The sequence below is a fragment of the Eucalyptus grandis genome, chromosome 8 (genome assembly GCF_016545825.1).
Source record: "Eucalyptus grandis isolate ANBG69807.140 chromosome 8, ASM1654582v1, whole genome shotgun sequence".
NCBI lineage: Eukaryota > Viridiplantae > Streptophyta > Magnoliopsida > Myrtales > Myrtaceae > Eucalyptus > Eucalyptus grandis.
Genome location: NC_052619.1, coordinates 67601473 through 67613184, shown reverse-complemented (window position 1 = coordinate 67613184; position 11712 = coordinate 67601473). Strand labels below are relative to the sequence as shown.

Below are 11712 nucleotides of genomic sequence, written 5' to 3'. Positions count from 1 at the left end.
TTCATGAATATCTCAGGTACGCCCTCGATATTCCCAACTACCAGGAGGTGAGAGACCTTCACAAATATCTCAGGTACACCCTCGATATTCCCAACTACCAGGAGGTGAGAGACCTTCACGAAAATCTCAGGTACGCCCTCGATATTCCCAATTACCGGAAGGTGAGAGACCTTCACAAATACCCCAAGTACGCCCTCGATATTTCCCAATTGCCAAGAGGTAGAACACCTTCACAAATATCCAAGGTATATTCTCAATATTTCCAATTATTAAGTACCCCTTCGATACTTGTGAATGTCCAAGTATCCCCCAAGAATTTATACTTGTGATCATCCAAGTACCCCTTTAGTGCCTATGGTCAGCCAAATACCCATTTCGACACCTGCAAAGGCCCAAATATCCTTCATGTTAGTACTTGTGAATATCCGTGTACTCTTTAATATGCCCGTGAATGTCCGTGTATCCCCCAAATCGATGCCCTAAGAAAGGTCGGCGCATCCTCCCGAGAAAGGTCGGGTTCCAACCGGTGTCTTCGATGTAAGTCGACACCCCACAAATCGATGCCCCGAGAAAGGTTGGCGCATCTCCCGAGAAAGGTCGGGTACCAACCGGTGTCCTCGATACAAATCAGCACCCACAAATGAGATGCCCCGAGAAAGGTCGGTGCATCTCCCGTCAAGGCGACCGAAGAAAGGTTCGGGTCCTAGACAAATTATGGATTGTTTTAACAGGCGACCGAAGAATGGTTCGGGTCCTGGAGAAACAACTTCCCGTTACAGCGACCGAAGAATGGTTCGGGTCCGAGACAAACCACTGATTACTCCAATAGGCGACCGAAGAATGGTTCGGGTCCTGAAGGAGCAATCTCCTGTCAAGGCGACCGAAGAAAGGTTTGGGTCCTAGACAAATCATGGATTGTTTTAACAGGCGACCGAAGAATGGTTTGGGTCCTGGAGAAACAACTTCCCGTCACGGTGACCGAAGAATGGTTCGGGTCTGAGACAAACCACTGATTACTCCAATAGGTGACCGAAGAATGGTTCGGGTCCTGAAGTGCGCCTCCCGTCAAGGTGATCGAAGAATGGTTCGGGTCCCGAAAAGCAATTTCCGTCAAGGCGACCGAAGAAAGGTTCGGGTCCTAGACAAATTATTGATTGTTTTAACAGGCAACCGAAGAATGGTTCGAGTCCTAGAAAAGCAACCTCCTCATATCACCAGGTAAGATGACGCCTTGATACTTGCCAAACTCGGGGTTCACACCCAATCTCACTCACTCTCGGTAAGTAACTATAGGTATCTTCTTATCTGTCTTAATATATGTAAAGTTATATTGCTCTTTTTCCGCATAGAATAATAGGTCTCAAATAAAATATAATCTACTACGCATGCATGGATAAAATTGAGGCATCAGTCTGTCTTTGAATGCAACCTCTGCGAGCTCACCTTCAAAGAGGGGCAGCTATTGACACCTCAATTTTAATTAGGTTAATTTTATTAAGTTTTTATTTATTTTGTCATTTCGGATAAATAAGATAATTAATAAACAAATAACAAAGCAAAAACAAAACAAAAAGCAAAGCAAAAGCCCAAATTATCTTTTTTCTCCTTTTCTTCTCCCTCCGCGTGGCCCCTATGGCCCATTTTCCTTCACCCCGGCCCAGCCCTTTTCTCTCTTCTTCTTCCTCCTTCCCTTTCCTTCGCCACTCGCAACTCACGCGCGCGGGGAGGCCGACGTCAAGGACGGCCTACGGCCGAGGAGTGTAGGGCGACGTTAGCCGGAGGGGATAAGATCGCAGCGCCATTAATGTTGAGCGGGCTTCACTGGAAAGTTCGATGGGACACTGGTTCAGCCGAGCGGAACCGGTGGGGAAGCCGGAGGCCGGCGACCGAGCCCCTCCGTCGACTGGATTTCCTTCGCCTATAAATAGGTGGCCGCAAGCATCGTCGGAGGGTGTGGCAAGCTTGGAGATCCTTCACTGAGAGACATCGGGAAGGATCGAAGGGTGAGCGCAGGAGAGAGCTCGAGTCGCGAGCTCAGCCCACCCTCCATCGAGAGACTTCGGGGAAGGCAGGCGGCAAGCGACTTCGAGAAGGTCAAATCCGGCCGGTGGAGGCTCGGATCTGGCCTGAGTGAGAGAAGATCGAGGCCGAGGAAGGTCCGGCCGAGATCTGTGCCTCAGATCTAGTTCTTTTTTGCTGCTATTGTTGTCGCCGGACGCCGTGCCGCAGCCGTTCACCTCGACCAAGTCCCGACGCCGTTGCTTCAAAGGCTTGTTGTCGTGCCCCACCTGCAAAGCCGTTGCCGTGATTGATCCGCCGATGCCGTGCCGTCGTAGCCGAGTTGCCCCCCCCTCTCCGTCACCGCCACCGTTTGCCACCTCGTCACGGATAGGTAACAAGCAACCGTCACCGCCGTCGATCGCATTATCGCCGTCACATTCCCCTCTCGGACCATGTCGCCACCAACCACACCAACGCAACCGCGTTGTTGCTCGTCCTCGCCGTCCCCATAGGCGGTTTGTCACCGTCGCCACCGCCGTCGCCGCCGTAATGCCTCGTTTTTCCTCCCTCGGCGCTGTGGATTTGCAAACCCTAGCAATTCCTAATCAAACCCCATTATTTTTTAATTTTCGAAATTTTTAAATTTTTTTAATAATTTAATTTAATTTTAAAATTTTAATTTTTTTTTATTTTTTTCGATATTTTTTTTGGATTTTTCGAATTTTTTAAATATATATATTTTAATCTTTTTAATTTTTAAATTTTTTTATATTCAATGTTTTTTTGGATTTTTCGAAATTTTTTTTAATCTAAAAACTAAATAATAAAGTAAGTAAAATAAAATTCGGGCCGGACCTGACCGGGTCCGGTCGGCCCGACCCCTGTTCGGCCCGGGCTCGCGAAGTCGAGTTTGGTCGGAGACCGGACCCGAGTTCGGTCCGGCCGGGCTAGGCCCGATCGCCTTTGATCGGGCCTTCGCTCAGCTTGACTTGGGCCCAAACGATGGGCCCAAGTCGTGGACAAAGGCCGAGTGGGCCGACCACAAATCTTGCCCAACTCGGCCCGCAATCCCCGGGTCGCGACCGCCGCCGCGACCAAGGATGCCAGAACGGCGAACACTTGCGGCGGCGACTTCTCGGGCAGATGGGGGGCACGGCTCAAGCTCTCTAGTCGTGGCGGCGTCCCTCCGGCCACCAACAGTCCTAGGGGGCCCTACGCGGAGCAATTGGGGGCGAAACTCGCTCGGACAATTCCACAAATAGGTTGTATACACTAACAAAACTAACAAACTTTGTGTCGGTTGCAGCCCGAGCACCTATCCAGACTTCGAAGGCGACATGGCAGAACAGCAAGCGGGGTAACAGGGACAGGAAGGCAGCCGGAGCTCGCCCGAACTAGTCGGGATGAGCATCGGCCGACTCATTTCCAGAAACGCACACCAGAAGTTCGATGAAAGGCCTACCCAATTTCATACGGGAATGGCAGCTTGGAAGACGCGTCTCGCAAAGTGGTGGCGGTGGCGATGGTGGCCCAGAGATGCGTCAGCAGCGGTTGCAGCGGTCGGGAGACGCGTCGACGGCAAAGGGCCTTGGTGAGTTCCCCTCCTTCCTCTCCCCGTTTTCTCTCTGTCTCCCCTCTCTAATTTTCCCGTCCTTTCTCCTTTCTGTTTTTTCTCCTTTCTGTCTCCTCCCGATCCCTCTCTTTCTCGATATCTCTCGCTTTCGATCCTTCGGCTCGCGCGCGTGCCCTCGGCTTTCTCGAACCAGCCCCCTTTCCAGCCCAGCTCTAACCTCTCTTCCCCATTCCAATGCTCGCCTACCCCACGAGATGATGCTGTCTCCTCTACCCTCTCGCCCGCTTTTAGCCTCGCCATTTCCCCACGCGAACGGCTACTTTCTGCTTTTGTCTTCGTCGGTTCCCCGTGCAAAAAGCGGCTGAGGGAGAAGACAATGAGGTGGGCCGGGCCGGAGGGAAGAAGAGGGTCAATGTGCGAAGGGGAAAAGAAAGAAAAAGAAAAATTTAAGGGGAGGGTTGGGCCCAAGCCCACGAGGGAGAAAATAAAAGGAAAAAGGGGGCCGGGTCGGGCCAAGGCCGAATCCAACCCGACCCGGACCCTCACAGTTTTTTTTTTAAAAAGGAAATTAATAATTATTTTTTTTATTTTTTTATTTTTTATTTTTTATTTGATTTTATTTTCATTTTCATTTTTGATTTTTTGATATGATTTTTTTTATACTACTTGAAAGATAAAAATAGGTGTCAACACTACTAAATAGCTGGAATGTTAGGTGATGCACAAACTTTTATCCATCGTTGAATTTGATTAACTTCTTATTACTACTTGTAGTCCATCACGTTGTTTACCCTGTCAAATTTGTAAATAGCTACAATCCTGATATAGCTACAATCCTAAAAGGAAATTAGTAAGAAAGTGAAGACTTTTGCGATATATATTAACAAATTACCGAAAAAAGAAGGCACAAAACTGGAGGAAAATCGAAACGTACGCTTTGGTGGAGGCATACAAGGTCAGAAGAGGAAACGAAGGGATACACACTGAGGAACCAGAACCACTGTTCAAGATCGCTCCTCTCTTCCTCTTCAACATTCCATCGATCACTCCCTTCGTCGCCCACAACGCTGCGTTGACGTTCACTCTCAACATGCTCTCCATCAACTCTCGATCCACCTCGTGAAAGCAACTCGGGTACGGATAAGCCAACCCCGCGTCGTTGACGAGCAACCTGACGTCGATCCCTTCCGTGGCTCCCGCAATGGCTGCCGCTATCTCCTCTCCGCTCAGCTTCGTGAGGTCCGCAACCCCAGTCTTGACCTGGACAAACTATCTAATGCGTCGGATATATCATCACTCGGGAATTCACGCGAATTTTTAACGTAAATGGCATATGAAGTGCTAACTATGTGATGGACCTCGGTGGTTGCTCCGAATCTATCCCTCAGCTCACTCGAGGTGGCTTCGAGTTTGCTGGGGTTCCAGCCAATGAGCCCAAGGTTGAGGCCCTTGGAGGCGAGCTCGAAGACCAGGGCTTTCCTGATGCCGTCGGTGGTGCCGGTGACAACGGCCCACGAGCCGTAGTCCTGCAAGTCCTTCGGGTTCCTCAGGAAGTGGCGTGCAGCCATCGGGTGAAGGCGAGCAGGTTCTTGAAGAGCGAGATGAAGCATAGTATGGTGGCTGTGGCGATCAAGAAGTCCGCATGTACCATCGCTTTGTGCGGAGTGTGGTTTCACCAGATAAGTAGTGTTGACAATTGCTAAACATTTATAGACGTGTCTCTCACCTCACTGCTCTGCACAACTCCGCGACGTACCATCTCTCCTAGCCTATCCGAAAGATAGTTTTGTACCCAGATATTCCTATTGTAAATTGTCAGAGTGTAAATTTTTTTTTCGCAGTGATCTATATATATATATTAAATGAAGTATAAATAGGATGATTTTAGAAGATAGCCAACTGCTAATAATAAAACGTTTCAAAAAAGAATGTTGTTCCTTTTTCTCTCACACTCCATAAAAAAAAAAAAAAAACGAACAAAAGGCAATTTCAATTCTATTTTAAGAAAACCATTAACATTAATGCTGAAGAATGTGAATACTTTCTTCGTGATTGTACTTGGACCATTGTGAAATCGTATCGTCCATCATTCACTTGTGATTCAACATATGTTCCTAGGTAATTCATTTATTACACAATAACAATGTTAGTTGTTTCTTCTGCCATATTTCATCTCTCATTGGTCTCAGAGCCTGTATCATGATATTTATGTTGTTTTTTTGTCGAATTTTCTCGCAAACTGCTTGATATGAGGATTAAGAAGATGAATTTCATATTGTTTGAATGTTCATTGATTAGAAATTGCAACATGAATCATCAAAAAAGAACCAAAGCAATAGATGGCTTTGGAGGTCATGGACAACCATCTTTGTTTTGGTCATTTTTGGAATACTTTTCGGCCAAATTCAATTTTTGAATATATGAAATGAAAGTATTTGTCGAGATGATCATAACCGCGGGTGACGTGCCACCGGATGACGCTAGATGTGCCTACACATGCTAGAAGCCGCTGTGTGTAAGCGCCACCCACACGCTGAGAATGCCCAGTACATGAGCGCCACGCATGCGTTGGCGAATCAATGTGGGCTGACATCAATGATGACATTACCAACGGTCGGTAATTGACCTACCAACCGATGAGCCGACCGACTGGAGATCCAATCTGACCTGGATGAAGACTAACTCGAAGACCCGACTAGGTTGATTGGTCAAACAGTTAGATTGATTGGACAGGCTAGAAGCCATATTGGCTTGCTATCGCATGCGCCACATGTGCGAAGCACTCAAACAACGTGTTTAAGCGTGTGGGAGTCCACTCGGCGCATGGTTGGTGGTGTTTGGTTCGTATGAATATGCTCTACATTATGATGTATTTATTTTACATGTTTCAATCTTTTAAAGGTTTAAAAAGGCATACAAAACCTTAAATGCGCATAATTTTTAGGGTATAAGTGAATCGTTTATTCCTTCAAACTTGTATTTCCCTATGGTTTTGGAAATACATAAGTTAGTCAACATGTAAATGACCACATATATGTTGTGTAGAGCTTGGCTCGATGATAGCATGTATATGCTTTGATATGCTTTCAATTTCCTAGTTTCGAATAAACTCAAACAATGGCTATAGATCCTTGATCTTTTCACTACATCATGAATTCCGCTTTCAATTATAGTTGTTGTATGAATGTTTGTACATTAATTCACGTCGTGCTATGCTTTTTGATATTAATTGAAAATGTAAAAATTACATGAAATCATATAATTATTTTTTTTAGTAAAAGTTGTAGATTGGTAGAATTCAAAGGAGTCCTTACATAGAATTTGACATTTGCACAAATTAAAATAATTAATGATTGTAAAATAATCGTACACAAAAGCTGATTGAGAACATAGTGAATTTTCGTTTCTATACATTTTATTGAATTATCATTAATTTAGTTTTTCTTTTCTGCAAATTATATGTGTATTAATGTAGAAAATGTGCTACTATTGATCCTGCGTTTATTATATCAATGTGGCTATAGCAATTGATTATGTTTTCGGCATCAAAGACCATCGTGGCCAACTTTAATAAGGTGAAAAGATGAATGGTTATAATCATGATATTTTGCATTAAAAGGTTCAGTATATCTTTAACAGGTATGAGGTTTTGGAAATCCTCAACCACACCATGAATAAACTCGAGCATAGAACCTCAATTTAGCACAGAAGATATCAAAAATTTTATAAAGCTTGGAAAAAGAAAAATAAAGCTCAAGTAATGTGGACTGCCTTGAAAGATAAGATTAGGAATACATCTGCCATAAAATTAAGGAGACTCATCATTAAATTTGACACATATCAAAAGCACTCAAATCTAATAATGAGGCAGCATCTTCAAGAAATGTTAAACATGATATGTGAGTTGAAGTTGATAGGCTACACTCCTTACAAATGAACAACAAGTTCATGTTATTATAAGGATTCTTCTCGACAATTTGAAGAATATAAAAATCAACATGACGCACAATGAGAATTTTTATCATTTTTTTTACGATATAGCGCGTCATATGGAATTAGAGGATGAGCGTCTAAAGGTTGCAAAATCCTCTGTCCATGCTTATGTTGCTAAATTGGGCTTCTACGAAGTTTCGAGCTTCAAGCGTATGGGGAACCATAAATTCAACAACAAATGGAAGGAGATTGATTAGGCACCCAATAGAGTTAAGACCTTCCCATGCAAAAAACGTGGTGGAAAGAAGGACAGGGCTAAGATGGTTGATGCTTTTAAGGCATTGATGGTGAAAGAATTTGAGATGACCGATAATGATCTCATGAATTATTTCCTTAGGATCGAAGTAAAGCAAAGTGCCAAGGGATTTTTTATTTCTAAAAAAGGATATGCAGAAAATATCATTGAAAAATTTAATATGAAGAATTGTATTCTGATCAATGCACTAATTGAGTGCGGAACCAAACTTTCAAAGTTTGATGATGGTGTCGATCTTGATTTGATATATTACAGAATCTTGATGGGGAGTTTGAGATACTTGATATGCATAGGACCGGATATTATGTATAGTGTTGGAATTATGAGTTGATATATGAAGAAGCCAAAGTCATCTCATCTTAAAGATGTAAAAAGATATTTCGGTGCATCAAAGGTACTACTTCTCATGGCCTACACTACTATCGTTCTGAATCCTTCCAACTTAGAGCTCATTTAGATAGTGATTATGTTGGAGATATCAATGATCGAAAGAGCATTACAGATTTTGTATTTTTCTTATGTGAAAATGCTTTCACATGATTATCAAAGAAATAACCCAATGTCACTCTATCGACATGTAAACTCAATAATGGAAGGTACATATAGAATAGTGAACACTATCCTTTAATGATCTTTGTGGGCACCACAGCGTAAGCATTTGAATTTAAAAAGTGAATCGTGCTTAAGAGGGTCCAACGTAGAAGCACGAACTTTGTTGAAAGACCCGGAAACACAGTGTATAAACGAAAACTTATGCATACCGAATGAAACATAGAAAGTCTTCATATCACATGCCATATTCAAGGCTCGACCACAGACCCATATCACGCCATTCCAAGCTTTCATATCCAAGTCATGCACACAAGCTGCAATTACGTCGGGGTGCGTCTGAAAATGCGATTACCATGTTCGATGACCTAGCGATGCGATCTTTCTCGATCTCTCACCCATTTCGCGTAACATTCGAGACCCCAAACGGTGATTGTGTCCAGCGTGCAAGCCACGAACGCCTGAACCGAGTGCGACCAATAGGGGTTGCACACCCGGTTGTACCCGATCCACCGCACGCTAGCTCTGCTGAATATCTCCGCCGAAGGTATGAAGAGATACCGTCTCTTCATCCTGGTCATTTTGGTGGCAATGAAAAAGGAGCCTGCAATATGATTGGAATTCAAGCGCAGCGTTAGTTCTAAAAGCTTTTTCCTTGGGACTTGCGATTCATTAATTTCTATGAAAACTTAATTACACATTTGAAGTGAATCTCCAACATCCAAGCATAACTGTTTATCTCATAGTTTCAAACAAACAGTCAAGGAGAAGAAAACAAGCACAATAACAAGACCATAAACAAAAGAACGCACATTAAGATTCGAAATTATACCTTTGCGAGATACAATGCTAGAAAAACCGTTTTCCTTTAGCTCATATAATGTCTTGTTTCACCAATTAGCAAAGGGCATCGAGTGGCATTTAACTAGCAAGTACAATCTATACAGCTAGGGAATGTTTTGGAGATCAGGGGTTAGTGAATGAGGCATGCATGGTCAATAAATTTACCGACCCATTTCACTTCTTCTTACAGAAGTACATAATCAGCATTGCACCCCTCTTTCCACAGAGGAACTTTTTTGAGTTTGTATAGGATGAAAGTCTTAAACTTATTATATGTTAGCCAATTCAATTATAAACCTTTCGATTGTGACAATTTAGTTCTAAACTTTTTAATGATTTGTCAATTTAGTCATAAATTTAGAACTTTTTGAACAATTTTCCTCATGTGGAGAACTCACAAGTGAAAGAGCAAATAAGTGATTACATGGTAATATGAAACATGACCAATAAGATAATCGCACAGACCAGCGCATAGATTGGATTATATGACCCCCAACATGCATTTGGAATTGTCGCTAATCACGAAGTACCCAAAGCTTCTAATCATCTTCCCTCTATTTGTGAAGTCATGGAGAATGAGCTCCTAGTCTTTATTATTATTATTATTTTGGGCTGAATATCACCCATTGAAAAAGATTAAATTGATCTATTAAAAGTCGAGCGGTCATTACGTCATTGAAGGAGAAAGTATATTATGCATCCATTTTACTACCGATGTGGAGAAGTGAGTCAATTAGTTTCAATAAAGTGATTGTGTTATGAAGGGAAATTCATTGGCATCTGATTTTCTTTTTTTAAAGGAAAAGGTAAACATTATAACAAGGTTCTCTTGCAAATTTATGAGTATTTAGTTAGGAGCGGAAAAGAGGACAGAACAAAGGGGACACAAGAATTCTAACCATATTATCACAATACCTAAATGATATATGATTTTTCTCATACATTTACCTGACATTGAATATCAATCCATTGTCCCTCGTACTCTAGATTGATGCTTTTTGAGAATGTTGTCAGAAAACTGCAACGAATCACATTGATATATCAAGTTCACATGATTGAACTATAAGAATAGATTGGATATAGACTTTGCCACTTGAAAGGTCCTTTTGGATCCAAATAATGTGAAACACACTAAATTGTTGGAACATTAAGCGATGTATAAACTTTTTTCCGAAATTGAATTTGATTAACTTCTTAAATTGAATTTGATTAACTTCTTATTACTGCTTATAGTCCATCACATTGTTTACAATGTCAAATTTGTATATCAATCCTGATATAGCTACAATCCTAAAAGGAAATTAGTAAGAAAGAGAAAACTTTTGCATTATAAATTTGATTAACAAATTACCGAAAAAATAAGACACAAAACTGGGAGAAAATCGAAACTTACGCTTTGGTGGAGGCATACAAGGTCAAAATGGGAAACGAAGAGATATACATGGCGGAACCAGATCCCATGTTCAAGATCGCTCCTCTCTTCCTCTTCAACATTCCATCGATCACTCCCTTCGTCGCCCACACCGCTGCGTTGACGTTCACTCAACATGCTCTCCGTCAACTCTCGATCCACCTCGTGAAAGTATTTCGGGAGATAAGCCATCCCCGCGTTGTTGACCAGCAACCCGACGTCGATCCCTTCCGTCGCTCCTGCAATGGCCGCCGCTATCTCCTCTCCGCTCAGCTTCGCGAGATCGGCGACCACGGTCTTGACCTGGACAAAGTGTCTCGTGCGTCAGATGTACCATCACTCGGGAATTTTAAGGTAAATGGCATATGAAGTGCTAACTATGTAATGGACCTCGGTGGTTGCTCCGAATCTATCCTCAGCTCCCTCGAGGTGGCCTCGAGTTTGCTGGGGTTCCGACCGACGAGCATGAGGTTGAGGCCCTTGGAGGCGAGCTCAAACACCAGGGCTTTCCCGATGCCGTCAGTGGCGCCAGTGACGATGGCCCATGAGCCGTAGTCACGCAAGTCCTTCGGCTTCCTCAGGAACGCGGCGTACAGCCATTGGGCGAAGGTGAGTACGTTCTTGAAGAGCGAGATGAAGCCTAGTACGGCGCCAGTAGTGATCAAGAAGTCCGCAAGAACCATCGCTTTGTGCGGTGTGTAGTCTCACGAGAGGTCTTCGGGATGGCAACTGCTGAACATATATTGACGTCCCTCTCACCTCACTGCTCTCGAAAACTCCGCGACGTACCAGCTCTCCTCACCGCATATCCAAAGATATTCTTTACTCAAATCTTCCTAGTGTAAATTGGCAATGCGTACATTATTTTCTTAGGGTGCGTTTAGTAACGATTTTATTCCCGGGAGTATATTATGATCAAAAGTTATTCTTTTTTATTCTGTTCCCGGAAACCGATTCTAAGCATTTTAAGCCGTTTGGTAATTGTCTAAAATTTTTTATACTGGAATAGAATTGCGTTTGGTACCATGCTCATTAATTCTGTTCCAAATCAATTTCTTTTAATTTTTAATTTTTTTTACTTTTTTC

The 11712-nt window shown here is 43.0% G+C and overlaps 3 protein-coding genes across 3 annotated transcripts; all 3 read right to left on the bottom strand.

Moving 5' to 3' along the window:
• Nucleotides 1-4338: 4338 nt before the first annotated feature.
• On the bottom strand, nucleotides 4339-5142 carry LOC120287466 (very-long-chain 3-oxoacyl-CoA reductase 1-like). Its single transcript, XM_039300271.1, has 3 exons — nucleotides 4933-5142; nucleotides 4509-4834; nucleotides 4339-4402 (listed from the first exon to the last, which is right to left on the bottom strand). Exons 1-3 carry the CDS (start codon nucleotides 5140-5142, stop codon nucleotides 4339-4341), a joined length of 600 nt encoding a protein of 199 aa, XP_039156205.1.
• Nucleotides 5143-8740: 3598 nt separating this feature from the next.
• LOC120287465 (very-long-chain 3-oxoacyl-CoA reductase 1-like) lies at nucleotides 8741-10818 on the bottom strand. Its single transcript, XM_039300270.1, has 3 exons — nucleotides 10609-10818; nucleotides 9070-9103; nucleotides 8741-8976 (listed from the first exon to the last, which is right to left on the bottom strand). The coding sequence occupies exons 1-3, from the start codon at nucleotides 10816-10818 to the stop codon at nucleotides 8741-8743; spliced, it is 480 nt and encodes a 159-aa protein (XP_039156204.1).
• LOC120287800 (very-long-chain 3-oxoacyl-CoA reductase 1-like) lies at nucleotides 10762-11327 on the bottom strand. Its single transcript, XM_039301191.1, has 2 exons — nucleotides 11017-11327; nucleotides 10762-10929 (listed from the first exon to the last, which is right to left on the bottom strand). The coding sequence occupies exons 1-2, from the start codon at nucleotides 11307-11309 to the stop codon at nucleotides 10896-10898; spliced, it is 327 nt and encodes a 108-aa protein (XP_039157125.1). The 5' UTR covers nucleotides 11310-11327; the 3' UTR covers nucleotides 10762-10895.
• Nucleotides 11328-11712: the final 385 nt, after the last annotated feature.